The sequence below is a fragment of the Sander vitreus genome, chromosome 20, assembly GCF_031162955.1.
Source record: "Sander vitreus isolate 19-12246 chromosome 20, sanVit1, whole genome shotgun sequence".
Lineage (NCBI taxonomy): Eukaryota > Metazoa > Chordata > Actinopteri > Perciformes > Percidae > Sander > Sander vitreus.
This window is the reverse complement of record NC_135874.1, coordinates 25,404,814-25,423,289: the sequence shown is the minus strand read 5'-3', so window position 1 is coordinate 25,423,289 and position 18,476 is coordinate 25,404,814. Positions and strand designations below refer to the sequence as shown.

At 40.8% G+C, this 18,476-nt stretch overlaps 1 protein-coding gene across 1 annotated transcript in view; it reads left to right on the top strand.

The window, feature by feature from the left end:
- Positions 1-7,608, top strand: part of gabrb1 (gamma-aminobutyric acid type A receptor subunit beta1) — a 55,573-nt gene extending 47,965 nt beyond the window's left edge. Inside the window, exons 6-9 of the mRNA XM_078278187.1 lie at positions 1,143-1,286; positions 2,259-2,411; positions 4,956-5,209; positions 6,321-7,608. Of these exons, the coding sequence (XP_078134313.1) occupies positions 1,143-1,286; positions 2,259-2,411; positions 4,956-5,209; positions 6,321-6,662 (893 nt within the window). The 3' untranslated portion in view covers positions 6,663-7,608. The remainder of the gene's footprint in view (positions 1-1,142; positions 1,287-2,258; positions 2,412-4,955; positions 5,210-6,320) is intronic.
- Positions 7,609-18,476: the final 10,868 nt, after the last annotated feature.

The window sequence follows — 18,476 nt, the reverse complement described above, 5'->3', positions numbered from 1 at the left end:
CCTTAGCTTTGTCCGGCTCTTAGAACCGCCCATGACGATTGTGATTGGTTTAAAGAAATGCCATCTCTGCAGGGTAAATCCAGACAATCTGTCCAATCTGAGTTTTCTGTTGCACGACTAAAACAACTTTTGAACGTACACATATTCCACCAAAACAAGTTCCTTCCCGAGGCTATTTTGCAGAGGCACCGTTGCTTCGTCCAGCGGTTAGCGTCACCCAAGACGATTGTGATTGGTTTAAAGAAATGCCAATAAACCAAACGCACGTTTTTCTCCCATCCCAGAATGCTGTGTGGACTAGCCAGACCCTCCTTCGCAGCGCTGTGGAGGAAGGTCTGGCAATGTGTGACTAGGGGGAAACAAAAACTGCCTTCACATGATCAGAGGTAAAACCGTGAGGATACATACGTCGTCATTGCTTCTGGCTTTGGTAGCGCCTTGAAAGATCAGCGGCAAATTTTGATCCGGCCTGCATATCAGTTTAGGTTCACAATAACTTTTGTCCTGTCTAGTTATGAACCAAACCAAAAAGATGGGAAACTGTTTTTCAAACTGCAATTACGCGACACGCAAAACAGAATTTGGCAGAGTTGCCGACTTTGAGACTCTGAAATTCCCAAAGAAGCAGAGAGTTTTCATATTCAGGCTGTGAAACAGGTTGCTGTGAGTCAGCTGTAATAAAAAATTTAATCATTGTTTAGCTTTATTTGCTAAACTCTATGATGGCTAGAGTTTTTGCTGAGTATTTTAGGGCTCTATGTGAACCAAACTGTAAGTGAGAAGACTATACGAGACATGCAACAATACAGTCAAAGATATTTTACTTTTTCGATTAAATCAAAGCACGTCTGGCTCTGGATGTTATTCTCATTTTCCAGGGTGGCCCTTAGTGAAATTGAGTTTGACACCCTCGGACTAGAGTGTGATTACAACATTCTCACCTGTCCAGGTGATCTGTACCAAAGTGGAAAAAAAAACGCGGCAGCTGTCAAGTCGCGATAGCATTCTGTTCATATACTATACTGTATTGTGCCTGGATCCAAATGTGTTTGTCCTTGTGTTTGAGTTGAGGTTTTTGTTATTGTTCTCCCCCGCCTCTCTCTCTCTCTCTCTCTCTCTCTCTCTCTCTCTCTCTCTCTCAGATGGATACACCACTGACGACATTGAATTCTACTGGCAGGGAGGAAGCAACGCAGGCTCAGTTACTGGGGTGGAGAACATCGAACTGCCCCAGTTCGACATCATAGACTACCAAACGCTCTCCAAGAAAGCTGTGTTTGCCACAGGTAACAGTCAAGAAATAGTCAGTTCAACCCTTTTTTGTACGGTGGCCCTGAAGGACAAAACACGACAGCATGTCAGACAACGCAACGACATTTCTGGAAACAAAACAGTATTTCAGAAAAAACATTTCACAAAACAAAACCACATTTCACAAAACACAAAATTTTAAAAAGAAAACATGACATTTCAAATGTTACAATGTTTTTTATTACAAAAGTGTTTTCTGAAATGTCGTTTTGTTTTCTGAAAGGCTGTCAGGTTTTATCCTTCAGGGCCACCGTACTTTTGACCTGTTAGGAAAAAATAATGGAATTCCCTGTACTAAACTGTAACTGTTGGGATATGACGTGGTAAATTATTATGTTCATTTCCACAGCATTAATTCCATCAATACAATGTATGTATTGTATGTAATGTACTGTTTTCAGTTACTGATTAATTCCAATCCAATTAAATATGATTTAATCCAGATTTTATCCAGAATCTACAGTATACCTTCTGTATTTTCACAGCAGAAGTTTCCAGGCTTCCTCTTATCTGTTGATAACTGAGAAATAGTTTGAAGACAAAGCCAGTTACTCTGCTGAGTGCCAACCCATTAAACCTTTATGTGTTTTTTTTAAAGTGTTTTAATACATCAAATTAATATAATATAAATATATTAATATATAAAATAGTTGTTTTTATTTACCTAGATTTTGCTCTTTCTGTTATCAGACAAGCATGAAATTGTGTTTTTTTTCATGGCACCTAAAAATGAAAAGTTAGTTACAAACAACCCCCAAGGTTAACCCAACTTAACTACAGGTTAATAACAACATCTGTTTGATTTGCTTTTCTGACATTTTAAATGATTGACCACAGTGACAGTTGTCTCCCTAAATGAACATATTTTATATTTCTGTGATTTTTGGCACTACAAAAGCAATGTTCTTATGAATCTGAATAAATAGCTGCAACTTTGTGTGTAACAGGCTCTTATCCACGTCTGTCCCTGAGCTTTAAGTTGAAGAGGAACATTGGCTATTTCATCCTGCAAACCTACATGCCCTCCACCCTGATCACCATCCTGTCCTGGGTCTCCTTCTGGATCAACTATGATGCTTCGGCTGCCAGAGTAGCCTTAGGTCAGTGACTTTTTTTTAAATTCTTTACAGATTAGCAATTATGCTTGCTGATATTCTTTTTAGTGGCATGGCTCTATATGGCAATGTGTGTCTGTTGGCCGGTGGGTTGGTCCACCACTTTGCTCCAGACTGAAATAAGAACTATTCCATGGATTGCCATGAGATTTGTTCTACCAGGGTTTCCGCGGGTTGTCTAAAAAAGTCTAACATTTCAACATCAAAATTTTAGGCCTTAAAAAAAGTCTTAAATTCGCAAAAGTATTGTGTTTTGGGTCCTAAATAATTTTCAAAAGGTCTTACCTGTCCAAGTAACGCTACCTCATTGAAATGTCTTTTCTTACTTCTGTGGCGTTGTAGTTCTTTCTTTCACTAGTCCAAATTGAATTGGCTGTATATGTACAGATTATTATCACTCCAGTATTCAATTTTAATAATTTTATTTACTTTGCAATTACTTTTGTGACTCTTTATTTCGTTGTAATTTCGTGATATACAGTAGGTCTTAAATTTCATTCATAAAGGTCTTAAAAAGTCTTACATTTGACTTGTTGAAACCCTGTCTACAGACAGTCATGGTCCCCAGGCGATGAATCCACATAACTTTGGTTAATCTCTGACTTTTCATCTAGCGCCATTATCAGGTCAAAATTTTGAAATTTGTCCAACACCTTTATGACCAGTGCTCAATTCATAAGTCAGAAGGTGCTGGAACGCGAAATGCATATGAGAGTGGAGGGGTGAAGACGCAGACGCAGGTCAACGGAACGCGTACAGAACAACAACATGCTATGTACTCAAATGCCCAGTTACTAAACTGTGGGGCCTACAGGCCTCAATCAGAATAAATTATAGTAGTCATCCATGTATATACCCTTGACTTCTGTGGACATTTTGTGGATGATTGTGGCGTACCGAATATTGCTTGCCACTACTTCGGGCTACTTTACTTTAGCCACATGGTCATCAGTCACATTGGGATCATTAGTCTCCATTCCACAGCTTCTGTGTGAGCTGGCCTGCTGGAAGGGCCTGAGTTATTGAGGCAACCAAGGCATATCAAGTCAAATGCCCATTCATTCCAGTGTTTAAAATAGCCATTATAAGTCATCCATTACTCGGGTCCTGTCTGTGCCTGAACCAGAGGTGAGTCAGAGTGCAGTACCGCCACTTAATTACAACCACTATAGTAGGTTTTACACAAATCTGTTCTCCGATGTGACGCAGTAGCCATCTGTGACAGTACCGTAAATTGTTTGTTATTGGAGGCAAAAGGGAAGGGAAGCTCAACCATGTCTCAACCCAACGTTCACGTCACCTGTAGATACCTTTTAACATATAACACCCCTGAATATATTTTTTCACATTCCTGCCTAGCTCTTTAATTTTTAAACAGTAACATTGTACATATAAAAAAAAATTATATTTTTATTGTATTTTTCTTTTCTATATTAATGTTTCTTGTCTATGCACCAAAGCGAATCGTCGTATGTGAAAACCTACTTGGCAATAAATCGGATTCTGATAATCGCACATGGAAAATCAATTAGAAACAACACAGAAATATAGCTCAACTCTGTGTTGTAGACCACACACACGCATACACACACACACACACACACACACACACACACACACACACACACACACACACTGTCTGGATCAACAGAGGTTTATTTACCGGATAGTTCCGACGTAACACGCTAAAATTGGCAAGTTTTGAAGAAAATTTGGATCGTTCAACAGGGCAGGTCTGCTTGGTGCCTTTGAGGAAATGATTGTAAAGATAGAAGAATATGTTTATGGCATTTACCCTCTATCTGGGAAGTTTTGGGACTGATTGGGGGATTTGCTATGGACGAATTACACACGGCGATAAACTGGTAAGAGCTAATGATGTTTAACCATGTATCCAGCTATTTTATGTAGCTCACGTTACTGTATTGTGTCAACAGTTAACTTCATTTAATATTGTGTGTGGCATTTTCTTTTGCGGGGCGCAAATGTTCCACAAAAACAAGTTCCTTCCCGAGACAATTTTACAGAGCCACCGTCGCTGTGCCCGGAGCTTAGCGCCGCCCAAGACGATTGTGATTGGTTTAAAGAAATGCAAACAACCCAGAGCGTTTTTTCTCCTATCACAGAATGTATCTGTGGTGTAGCCAGACCTTACTACACAGTGCTGTGGAGATAGGTCGGGCAGTGCGAGACTAACACACACATTAATAACCCATCTAATTGTACTTTTACACATGCTGTTTTCAGGATTTTGGCACATATTGAACATACCCATAGGCAGTCACAGCTACGCATTAGCTCTACATGATTACCTCTGCACATTAAATGCATTCAGGCATGCATGTACATGTGCATGCACAGACATGCAATGTAACCATTTAAAGTACAACATTTTAGGCAATGCTTTTTTTGTAATAAGGGCTAATGAAAGCCTTGCTCCTTCTGTAGCTATAGTGTCCACTCAGCATGCAATCTTGCCAAAAGACCTCCTTCTAAACGTCCCCTCCCTCCACGTCTGCTTGTCTGCAGGTATAACTACGGTGCTGACTATGACCACCATCAATACCCACCTTAGGGAGACTCTACCCAAGATCCCCTACGTCAAGGCCATTGACATTTACCTTATGGGTTGCTTTGTCTTTGTCTTTCTGGCCTTGCTGGAGTACGCCTTTGTCAACTACATCTTCTTCGGTCGAGGGCCTCACCTGCAGAAGAAGGTTGCAGAAAAGGCTGCCAAGTCCAACAACGAGAATAAGAGCAGACTGGAGAGCAACAAAGTGCAGGTGGGAATAGGGGCTTTGTCATACTGTTTGGTTAATGACATCATACAGCCCAGACACACCAAGCCAACAGTTGGCCAAAAAGTGACAGAGTTAGTTTTTCTTATTAATGAAAAATGTGAAGTTCAAACCCTGCTCCGTGTAACACCTCCGTACACCTGGCCAATCCCTGCATAAAGTGGACACGCTGTCCGACACAAGAACTTCTTTTTAAGCATACGGACACCTGGAATTTTGTTCTACCTTTACCTCTTAGTGGTTGTGGGATTTCCAGCTCCTCAAAGAAAACACTTTATGCTTCCCCCCTTCTCTCTCCCCTTTCTTGACTTCAAGCTATCCTGTCAATTAAAGGCCATAAAAGCCCCCAAAAAATATATTTAAAATAAATAAATAAATAGGTACATGCAATTTTGAAATTTCCCGTGAATAGGTTGCTGCTTGTTGTTTGAAGCCCAGCTCAGACCAAAGATTTGCGACGAGACAAGTTGAAACTACTTGCAACGCTTCGGTCTGCAGCGTTCTAAAACCTACCGATTCACACCAATGAGACGAGACGAGACGGTGTATTATCTCCATAGCAACGACTCTTTGTACTTCCGTCCTAACTTCCGACTTCCAGGCTTTTTGTAGCTAAATATATCATTTGTTGCGTCTAAATATGAATGTGGATAACGTTGGTGATAGTGAGATGTTTGCTACAGTTACATTTCTAGTGATGAATTGGCGAAAACGCGTTTTATTTCTCTGATTCACGGCTTTGTCCAAGGCGCTCCCTCTCTTCAGTCAATCTCTAGCTCCCCCGACCGTATATGCTTGCGGACGCTCATTGAGCGACTAGCTGACTTTACAAGATTACTTCTCTATTGGCTGTTGAAACAGGTGAACTTACGTTCTAAAACCAGCTGCTGGAGACTGGACAAGCTGAGTCACAGCCACACTATCAGCCGGTTTGAGACGAGGTGAGACGGGCCAGTTCAGACCGCTGCAACTTTTTTGTCTCGTCGCAAATCTTTGGTCTGAACTGGGCTTCAGGGATCCAGTCCATGACTTTGCATTCTATTTGGGTTTTGGTTACAGTATGAATTGATTGAAATCTGATGACCTTCTTCCTCAGGTTGATGCCCATGGCAACATCCTCCTGACCAACCTAACCAGCGAGATGAGTGGAGCAGACATGATGGGCGTTCTCAACGACCCTCGGGCTACCATGTTCTCTTACGACAGCGCCAGCATACAGTACCGCAAGCCCATGGCCAGCCGAGACCTGTACGGACGACCGGCCATCGACCGGCCAATGGGCCACAAGAAGGGTCGCTTGCGGAGGAGGGCCTCGCAGCTCAAAGTCAAGATCCCCGACCTCACGGATGTCAACGCCATAGACAAGTGGTCCCGTGTCATCTTCCCAATTGCATTCACCTTCTTCAACTTGGTCTACTGGCTTTACTATGTCAATTAGGGTGGCGGCAGCGAGCCTGTGTTGAAGCACCAATGATAATGGTTTGATAGAAAATCTACCTAGGTCTTGTACAGCGATGAAAATGAAGAATCGTTCAGGCCATTTGTACAAATCCTGTTTTGGAATGAGTAGTACTGGATGTCTTTACAATGTACATACAATTTAATATATAATATATAAATATATATATATATATAACAGAGGTATAATTTATTAAAAGTCCTATCACTTTTGCTGTACTCATCCATACAAAATAGATAGATACAAATAATGGAATTTAAGACACAGTATAGGTATGTTATTTCTAAGTTCAAACTTGCCAAAAAGACTTTGGTGACTCCGAAGATACAGGCAATGATCTTTCCTTTGTTCTATCTATTTTTCTTACCTTCTGTTATCTCACTTTTTGCATGTGAATGGAACACAACCTTTTGTTTGCTTAAGGTAAAAAAAAAAATGTAAAAAAAACAAGAGAAAAGGAATCCAAGTGCAAAATGTGTACAGGAGGTACCTAAAACCTTTTACATGATCTTGTGACTGAAGCTAATCCAACTAATTAACAGAGGGTGTCTGGTTGAATTCTACGGAGCCCCTTAAGGGACGTGGGGAATTAAAAAAAATTTCTTGCTTGTCGTGAGCACAAATACTTTCTGGTGCGCACACAGATAATTTTCCCGTGAGCACGCAAAAGTAACTCGTGCTCATGAGAAACCAATCTTAGGCTAGCAAAATGATGCTAACAAAGCACTGCTAATGTTATGTGGCTAAAGTTATTTCACAATTTCACATTCGCAGCATGAAATTGGTTAACAGCAACCTTATCATCTTTAAGTTTGTTGATGACACTATGAGGTGCAGTTGGTTGCGTTTTCAGGAAGATGAGTTCCAACTTGGAATCGTTTTAAAAAATTGCGATTCCAATGGAATCGTTTTTTTTTTTATTGGAATCATTTGGAAAAATTGGTTTTGAATCCGATCATCGGTTCCAAATTTAACATGCGCAAGTTATGGTTTCTGTAGCGACGACTGTACTTCCAGGCGCTTGTTGTGTTGCAGCCATGGAGCACAGTAAGCGGCGTTGAAAAAGCCCAGTAAAACTGTAAATTAACCATTGAATCAAAATAAAATGTTTCTCTTATCTTATTTGTGCAATAAGTATGTGACCCGTTTCAACTCCACCCCTCAAAGAATCAGAACCAACAATCCATAAGAACTGGAATCGAAAGAAAGATTCGGAATTGGAATCACAATTGTTAAAATCAAAACGATGCCCAACCATACTCGGCCATTCTGACTGGTATTCAGATTGGTTTATCGTGAGCACGCAGATGTATCTCGTGCTCACGAGAAACCAATCTGAAGACCAGTTAGAATAGTTGTAGTAGTAGTAGTAGTAGTAGTAGAAGTAAAGAAAAGTATCTCATGCTTATGAGAAAGTTTCTCGAGCACACCAGAAAAAGAAAATTCCCCATGCTTTAGGGGCTCCGTAGCAGTCCATCGTGATAAGTTAGTCCTTATAGTGCGTTCCATTTGTACTCAGAGGTCGTTTTTTCCGAGGTGAAAGTCGGAAACACGCCCCCTGACCTCGGATTTCCAAGCTCGGAACTCGGACAACCTCCGAGTACCCTGAGCTCAAAATCCAACATGGATGCCCTGTGCATCAACAGTTGTGAAAGCTTTAGTAACATACAGTTAACAGCACTTCTGTCATATTTGTTTCTCACTAAATCAGTCCTGTACAACTTCGAGCTGTGGACATGTTACGTACGTTTGTATGCACAAAAAAAACAGCGTAATGCGACAACATTAACTGGTATTGCTTCAACTTGGGTGTGACGTCATTCCCAGCTCCGGCTTCCGAGTTCCGAGGTAAATGGAACGCATTATTTGGTCTGGTTATAAGTTCAGTGCTTTGACTGAGCTGATTTTTTGTGGAGTTGGGTTGAAATCCTTCTCTGACAGCCATCTGTGAGCTAACAAACATGTCCGATTGCTTTTCATGAATGACATGTTTTTTTGACAAGTTTCTTTTACATTTCTGTAACAAAAAAAAAAAAAAAGCTTTGCATGGTTCTACTGAGCCACTCTGTATTATAAACATTATACTGTATGCTTTTGAAAAATCATTGCAAGGACAGATGTACAGGACAGATGGTAATTGGAACTCCACTAATTTCCAAAAAAAAAAAAAAAAAAAGTAGTCAAATTTGTACCTACAATATTCTCACAGCGTCTGTGAGCATGTACAATGTAATTTTCTTTAAAAGAAATCAGGTAAAGAATGACCAATGATGTCACCATGCTTTCAAAATCACATTCAAACACTTCAAGCTCTGATAAAACTCGCTGCTGGTGTTGAAACACGTGGTGTGACAGACTATTATTGAACATTTTTTGTCAGATACCTGAAATATTGTACATACTGTAACTGTTAGAATTGCATAGAGTTTCATCCACCTCAATGTGTTATCGAAGAGCAAGTGCTTGGTCAATGTTACTATTTATTTTGTCAGTGGATTGCCTTTTAGCTTATTACGAGGCTTATCTTCAGGGCCAGGAATCAGTTGTAAGACCCAAGTTCAAGTTTGCAGTCAGGTTCCAATACATTTTTGAAGGTAAACTAGTGGTGAGGACAGCAAGAGTAGGTGTGACAAAAAATTAGCATCACACAAAGTGAATAGCCAGTCGGTGTCCCAAGAATGTACGTCCATATTGGACAATTCCTTACCTCACAAATCATGTTCAGTGCCCATGCAGGAATAAGCGTCCTTTACAGTATATAGTGAAGCGGAAAGTCAGGGTGTAGACAGTCTCGCTTTGCCAGACCTTCCTCCACAGCGCTGCGGAGAAGGGTCTGACTAGTCCACACAGCATTCCGGGATGGGAGAAAAACGTGCTCTGGTTTATTGGCATTTCTTTAAACCAATCACAATCGTCATGGGCGGTGCTAAGCGCCCGACAGAGCCACGCTGCCGCTGTAAAATAGCCTCGGGAAGGAACTTGTTTTGGTGTGGAACGTGTACATTCAAAAGTTGTTTTAGTCGTGCAACAGAAAACTCAGATTGGACAGATAGTCTAGCTAGCTGTCTGGATTTACCCTGCAGAGATCTGAGGAGCAGTTAACCATAGTCCTCAGAAATCCACCGAAGGTTAGAACGCCAACACAAAGAAAAAGGAAGGTGATGGATATCCGGGGCGAAAAGAGCGTGATCCGGTGGAATTTCCGGCAGCACCAGAACAATCCCGGAAGTGGAAGGTCGTGGATATAGACTAGGGTGTAGAGAGCAGGGACGTGGATGGGCATTTAGAGTCCGATGCTGCATCCGAAATTCCATACTAGCGTGCTATTTAGTAGCTAAAACAGTATGTGAGATTTTTTAGTATGTCCAAAACCTTAGTGTGAAACCAATAGTACACAAATTGCATACTATGCCGGCATAGATATCCCACAATGCAATGTGGTAGTAACGACAACGTTCATGACAGACAAACAGACAGCAACCAAGAAGCTCTGTAACGTCAACAACGCTCTAATTTACATTTCTACATATTTAAACGACTGTTGGTCTGGTCGTTAACCCTTTCAGTAATGTAAGCATTATCTGGCGATGCCGCCAGAGCGGAGGTCGGCAGGGGTTACCATGGTTACGCGTCTTCAACGGCAAGGAGGCTCTCAGGAAGTGACGTTGAACATTACAGCTTAGTGCGTCCAAAAAGATACACACTACTGTTTATTTACACAAAAGTATGTTGAACGATATAGTATACATATGGAGTATGTAGTGCAGAGTATGAGATTTCAGACGCAACCTGAGTTTCATGCAGGTGACTAGAGCTTGTGTTCCGTTACAGACCTGCAATTAACATTTTGTCTTTTTCTCGACCCTTGAAAAAAAAAGGAAAAATCCCACACTGCTCTTGCTACAGCATCACCATTTAAGGAAGAAACTAACGTTTAGGGACCGAAACGTCCTTCAGGAAAGCAAAACCTCGCGCCATATGTTAGTGAAGTGTTCTTCCTCCAAAATGATGGTTACAGTTAATAAAAAGGTCATTGGCAAATGCGTGAAAATTGAGTACACTGCATGCCCATTAAACACCCTGAACTCATCATATTTACTGCATTAGCACTGAACATTAAAATTAGGCTTAAAGGTGCCGTAGGTAGGATTGTGGATCCAGGACTTAGCCCAAAGATTTGAACATCGACCACTTCTCAGTCCCTCCCACCTTTCCGCAAAAGCCCAAAACGGTCTCCTAAGCCCCTACCCCCTACAAGGGAGAATGTATGTGTGTGCACGAGCAGTGATTGACACGCAGTTAGACACCCCCCCCCTGGCCCTGATTGGTGCATCTGAACAGGGAGCGGTGGATTTTTGCAAATCGCACTACAGGCTGTAGGTGGAGCCAGAAATGACCTGCTTCATGTAGTTCTACTGGAACATAGGGTCAGTTTCAGCAAATATGACAGAAAGTTAGTTTTATAAGTCTTACCTACTGCACCTTTAAATCGCGAGGTGCAAATTCATCCAATATGGGCATAATTCCTGGGGATACTCACCTACTAAACGGCAGTTTCCCATTGACAGGAGAGGAAGGGGTAAACTGAGACACATTGTGTGTTTGTGTAAGTCCTTGTTCTCCCGCATGCTACTTCTCTTGGTAGACCTAGGTGTGTCAGCCTTTGCAAACATTCTTATAAGGTTTCTTTGTGTTCTAGTCCTTTTATTGTGTAACTTTGAAGAAGCTGCCTTTTTTTAAAGCCCATAAACTATACAGACTTAGTGATAGACAATTGTGTTGGCTTTCTATGTCATCTGCTCCCATTTGCAAAGCAAACAGGGATGTAGAGGTTGCAGGCTTCGGTAGAGACATTATGCATTTTTCTGGTCACTGAGGGAGTTTGTGCGCTGTATGGTGTGAGTGTTAACAGTGGATTAAGTTATTTTCATAGCGATCGGACAGGTTGTAAACAAACCAACTGTTATCCAGATTATTTAAACCACATGTTCGGAGGCAAACGTTAAAGTGAGTGCACCTGAAATACCTGAAAGCAGGTAGTTTTTTTTGAGAACCTATCCTTTAAAACCTGTCTTTTGCAACTTTCTCTGATAGTATATTAATTAGTATAAGAAGCTACAGCCAAAACTACAGATACAAAATGTAATTGGTTTAAGTAATGTGTTTTTTTTCTTCCTCAACGTTTCCCCAGTTAAGGACACACTGTTGCAGATACTTGATGGTGAGGACAAATGTGGACTGATTGTCTTATCAGGGCTTTAAACAAAAACACAGCAAAAGCAGATAGGCTTCTACAGGACACAATAGCAGTGTGCTCTTTCCTCATGGCTGAATATTGTGCCTTTACCAAGACTCTCAATATTTTCACAGGGTTTAACTTAACTTCTATCTAGTGTGTAGAACTTAAGACAAATCATCTTGTACTTTTTAGATCAAGAAGAACAAGGAGAACCAAAAACAGAAGTGGACTCTTTATGATGTTTTTTTCTGAGGCTCCAAAGTACAGTACCATTAGCTAAGCGTAGATTGTAGTAGTAAGACATTCCCAGCATTACGATGACAATCTTTTGAACTCAATGCTGAAAAAAAAAAAAATGATAATGATCTCGTGCAAGGTTGGTCTCCATGCTGCTCGTGTTGCTGTTTGTAGCACACGGACAGGAGGTAAAAGAAAAGGAAAAAACAGCTTGCCTTTCTTCATGACAAAGGACCGGGAGCAGATGGACACATGTTTTCTGTGAACGAACGAGCTAATGGAAGCCCTGAACTACTGGTTTGCCTAAAGGCTGTGGAGGGGGAGGACATGTGCTGGACTCTTATTGTGTAAAATTACTGTACATTTTTTCTCTCATGCTCTTTATGTGCTCTCAAGTGGAATTGGGTGTGTGTCTTTCTGTTTGTTTACAGGCAAACATAAGACACTGTGCCGGAAGAGAGAGAGAGAGAGAGAGAGAGTGTGTGTGTGTGTGTGTGTGCGTGTGTGTGCGTGTGTTCGTCTGCAAGATTGTGTGTGCATGAGAGTATATGTGTGTGTCTGTGCGTGTGCATGGGAGTGCATGTGTGTGTGTGTGTGTGTGTATGTACGCGTGTGTCTGCAAGATTGTGTGCATGGGAGTACATGTGTGTGTGCGTGAGTGTGCATGTGTGTGTGAGTGTGTGTGTGTGTGTGTGTGTGCGCGTGTGCATGGGAGTACATGTGTGTGAGTGTGCATGCATATGTGTGTGAGTATGTGTGTGTCTGTGCATGGGAGTGCATGTGTGTGTGAGTGTGTGTGTGTTCGTCTGCAAGATTGTGTGTGCATGAGAGTATATGTGTGTTTGTGCGTGTGCATGGGAGTGTGTGTGTGTGTGTATGTACGCGTGTGTCTGCAAGATTGTGTGCATGGGAGTACATGTGAGTGTGCATGCATGTGAGTGTGCATGCATGTGTGTGTGAGTATGTGTGTGTCTGTACGTGTGCATGGGAGTGTGTGTGTGTGTGTGTGCGTGCGTGTGCATGGGAGTACGTGTGTGAGTGTGCATGCATGTGTGTGTGAGTATGTGTGTGTCTGTGCATGTGTGTGTGAGTGTGTGTGTGTTCGTCTGCAAGATTGTGTGTGCATGAGAGTATATGTGTGTCTGCGTGTGCATGGGAGTGTGTGTGTGTGTGTATATGTACGCGTGTCTGCAAGATTGTGTGCATGGGAGTACATGTGAGTGTGCATGCATGTGAGTGTGAGTATGTGTGTGTCTGTACGTGTGCATGGGAGTGTGTGTGTGTGTGTGTGTGTGTGTGTGTGTGTGCGTGCATGTGTGCATGGGAGTACATGTGTGTGAGTGTGCATGCATGTGTGTGTGAGTATGTGTGTGTCTGTGCATGGGAGTGCATGTGTGTGTGAGTGTGTGTGTTCGTCTGCAAGATTGTGTGTGCATGAGAGTATATGTGTGTTTGTGCGTGTGCATGGGAGTGTGTGTGTGTGTGTGTGTGTGTATATGTATATGTACGCGTGTGTCTGCAAGATTGTGTGCATGGGAGTACATGTGAGTGTGCATGCATGTGTGTATGAGTATGTGTGTGTCTGTACGTGTGCATGGGAGTGTGTGTGTGTGTGTGTGTGTGTGTGAGTGCATTTGGATGCGTGTGATGGAGAGAAAACACGACATAGACATTCTTTGTGTCAACTTATAGAGACTTCAAAGATTAGAGTTTAAATAAAATTGCTGACATCTCTATCAACTATAAAGTGTATTTTTGAAGGATTAACAGAACCTAACAGGTATGTTTGCCTTTTGTTGTTTAATAAACATAAAAAAAAAACCAGATGAAGGGGGTTGGTGTGATAACAGCAGCCCAGTTTAGATTTTGCCCCTCAGGGCCCCCTAACAGGTCAATCCAACCATGATAATATGAACGTCGTACAAATAACATTAAATCCAGGGATGTGTTCTGCAGCTAACAAATAGAGGATAACTTTTCCCCCCCTTGTACCTTACCACAGACCATTTTCCAAAGCATGCTATTACCTTCCAGTCAACCATCCACCATTCCCCTGCAGTGCAACTTACAGACACTTGAACCATGCTTGAGGTACGTATCACGAAGCAGTGACAGTTCTATTATCAATCTTTGGTTCGCCTGGTCTCCTTGTGTAATACTGCTTGTGTAACCTCAACCCTGTTATGCACAATCAAGTTATAGACATCATTTCTTTCAGGAGAACCTGGGCTCTCAGGATGTGTATGCTTAGGCCTCTGACAAATCCAAATTTTGCTGTGCGATTAATTGTCTCAGAAATAATTTGCGATTAACAATATAATTGTCTCTTTCAGTCAAAAAAAATAAAAATAAAAAAAAAAAAAAAAAAAAAAAAATATATATATATATATTATTAGTTTTTCAAACAAATAAAAAAAAACATCTTTTGGTTCTATATGACTATTATTGTTAATTTGACCCAGATAATGTATGTAGTAACACATGTCCACAGGCTGTGAAGTAAACCACCCCTCTTTATCATACAAATATTTTATTTTGTCTGAAATGAACATAGAATTGACAATAGTACAGTATGATATAGTTTTCCGTACACAATTATGTAATACTTGTTACAGGCCTATGTGTGCTGCAGGGTTAGGGTTAGGGTTAGTATAAATTGTTAAATGACTATAAAGACAAAAGAAAACACTAAATGGCAATGGAATCTCACAGAAATGTATTGAAAGAAGAATAATAACCAAGACTTCTGGCTTTTGAAAATGGTTCTCCCAGGTCTTGGCAATCAGGTGTAAAGAAAAGTCCATATGCTTTTATCTAAAAAGGTTAGTTGTGTCTTCTCTGATGCATTTCACTTTTTTCTCTGACAAAACTGCATGTGATTGGTGGACTGAGCCATCTTGGGTCTGCCCCTGCTCTGCTATTGGCTACGGCAGATGTATTTTCATACGGAAAGATGACTAAATAGACATTTTTCACGGCAGACGTGTTGACCTGTCATAGTAGGAAAAGCACTCAGAGTTACTGCAGGAGGGGGCCACCAAATTGGCCTAACATGAATCCAACATATTATTAGCAAATGTAAATCTGCCTATTTGGAATTTATTTTTAATTAACAATAGGCTTACTGGCCCATAGGTAACGTAGCCAACAATTATTATTTTGATAGTTTAGTATTGTATGCACTAAAAAGGTATGTATAAAGGCGTTAGGCTGCCCTACACATTGATGGAGACGCAGTTTATTATGCAACTTGATTTTATACAAATATGTAGTAGGGGGGTCCCTGCTCTGTCTCTCTTTCAGTTAAGGGCTCCGTGGCTTAAAAAATGTTTAAGACCCCTGAACTAACAAGATGTGATGCTGGGTTGAAAGGTCACGGAGCAAATTGACAATTAAGTGAGCAGCTAGATTTTTGGATTCATAATTATTTATTTATGTTACACAGATAATTCCACGATTGATTAAAAAAGCTTCTGGATGGCCTACAATTGTTGCAGGACCTTGTTGAAACGGCACATGTCTCTGCTTCTAAAAAAAATATATATATATATATATCTGGAGATATTAAATAAGACATAAACAAATGTATTGTGCTGCGATCAAGAATATATTTGTTTCTTTCAGTCAAATTAAAAAATATTTATTTTCCCATTACTTTTTCATTTTTAAACAAATTAAAGTTTTGAATGAATTCCAGCATCAATCTTTTGGTTGTATCGCTGTTATGTGACCCTGATAATGTAATAACACAAATACACAGCCTATGAAGTAAACAATGCCTCTTTATTATCATAAAACTGTTTTTCTAACTGTATCCCCCCCCTTTGTTATTTTTGACCGTGTGTAGGACCCAGTGCCAACAACTAACAATTGAAATAATAATACAAATATATAGTCCGACCAATAATCACCTGAAAGGCATATTTAAACAAAATCAACAATTACCAGTCATACGCCTTAAAGGAGACCTCAGGCCGATTTTTACCTGAATGTTGATCGCTAGATGTCTTTGAGTACTGTCGATAGGAAAAAAAACGCTGAAAAAAATCTGTGCTAGCAACTGGAGTTGCTGCAGCTAATGGCCAGAGCTCCCAGTTAGCTAAAATGGCAGTTGTGGTGGCATGTTCTAAAGAGTGCCTTTGTGCCTCTTAACAGACACAAAATGCAATTAAAAATATTGTGCAACATGAACGGGGCCCTTATGTGACAACAAGAGGCGTTTTCAACTCATAGTGAAGAAACCGTTTCAATTCAAAGTTTGTACTGTCGCCTACCTTGTCTCGATCCTGTCGGTAGCTAGCTTGGCCTGCTAGCTGCACTGCGGCGTCCGGGATGAGGGGGTTCAGCTAGATTTCGGTGATAATCATCACGCAGCAGTTCCGTGTGTAGTTGTTCGTTGCTATGCTGAGTTCCAGCTCGTCCATTTTGTGTGCGATGGATCTGGCGTTGGTGAGTAGGAGGCTTGGCAGTGGAGGCCTGTGCGGTAGTTTCCTTAGCCGGGCTAGCAGGCCCGACCGGCATCCTTGCTTCTGCTTTCTCTCCCGTCGGTAAACAGTGATGTGCAGATCACAGTGCAGTGGTTGTGTTCACAAGGGAAGAAGCTTGGAGTAAGAATAACGTGTGTTGATCTACTGCAGACATTTTAATTGCATTTTGTGTCTGTTAAGAGGCACAAAGGCACTTTTTAGAACATAACCCCACAACTGCCATTTTAGCTAACCGGGAGCTCTGGCCATTAGCTGCAGCAACTCCAGTTTGCTAGCACCGATTTTGGTCGTTTTTTTTCCTATCGACAGTACTCAGAGACATCTAGTGATCAAAATTCAGGTAAAAATCAGCCGGAGTTCTCCTTTACGATCTTAGTTAATGTTAGCAAGTAACTGCGGTTAAACAAAGAAACCGCGATTATGTAAAAAACAACAACAATTGACTGCAGAACAGCTTTGATTGACTCTTTTATATCCAGCTGTACACTGCAGACATGAAGGGCCATTGTCTTTATAAAGACTGAAGGTCTGCAGTGAAACTGTGGTGGCTGGAGGAGAATGCCATTAGTCCAGTTAACATGTCTGCAGCTTACAGCAGCAGCAGCAGCAGCTCTAACGATAATCATGATTATCGTTATATCACATTGGTCTTCACTCGGGAGCCATTAGCCATTAGCACATTTAACATGACTGTGTCTCCGCCGGCAGTCGTGCTCATTCTCATTATTAATAAGACAGCCGGCCGTCTAATCGACTGGAAGGCTGCAGCCCCGACACAAACGTCAACTTGACTTATTCAGAGCCCGCTGTGACATCTCTGCCTTCTCTTAGCTTTCGTTGTTTTAGTTCTCAGCTTTGTCTCCTTTTATCCAAAGTAAACATTGTTGCATTTTCCGCTTATAGTGGTGAAAACCTCTCTTTAAAGGATTGGTTTTACATTTTTTCAATGCTGACATGCCCATATGAAACACTGAAACATGTTTTGCTTGCTGTAATCATTCTGTCTGTTCATACTGGCCATTAAGTGATGGGGGACAAGTTATGAGGCTTTAGCAGTCTGACTTAATCAAATCATCTGGGCCCAGTTTTTCAAAAGTAATCCAGTGGGATTTCGGATCACGGATTGGATCAAATCTTGGAAATGGGTTTTTCAAACCTGCCCTTTGGGTTTTTCAAAACTTTGAACTCGGTTTGGGATCTATTTGATCAACAACAACAAAAACAGGATTATCCTGATCCCATCAGGAGGGTGGATTCAGTTGTGATTTTTCGACCCAAATAAAATCATTTTTTTTTTTTTAAGTGAATGATCACAAAATCAGTGTTTACTGATGATATAGATATATACATTTCTATACATTTGAAGCATATAGAAGCATGTCACATCTAATATATATATATATATATATATAATACTATTGGATAGTATTGTTTTTGTTTTGTTATTTAACATTATAACAAAATAAGGAATGTAAAATGTTTCTGTTTCTTAAAATTAAAACAAACAATGGCTATTTGTGGCCACCGGTATTTTGCCTACCTGTTGTTCTTTGCTAAGCCAGTAGGCTACACTGTTGGTTCTATTTGGATCACAGTGATCCAATCCAAAGTTCCTTTAAAAAAAACTGGCATAAAAGTAAGATGGAACAGGTGATCATGGATCACAAAACATGGGATTTCCAAATCCGGATCAATTTGATCCAGATTAAATTTTTTGAAAAACTGGGCCCAGGGGATCAATGGGGAGAGACGCCTAGGCCTGTAACAATTATTACATAATTGTCTAATTATATCAAAAAAAACATTGTTTATCCGCAATGAATTGCTAAC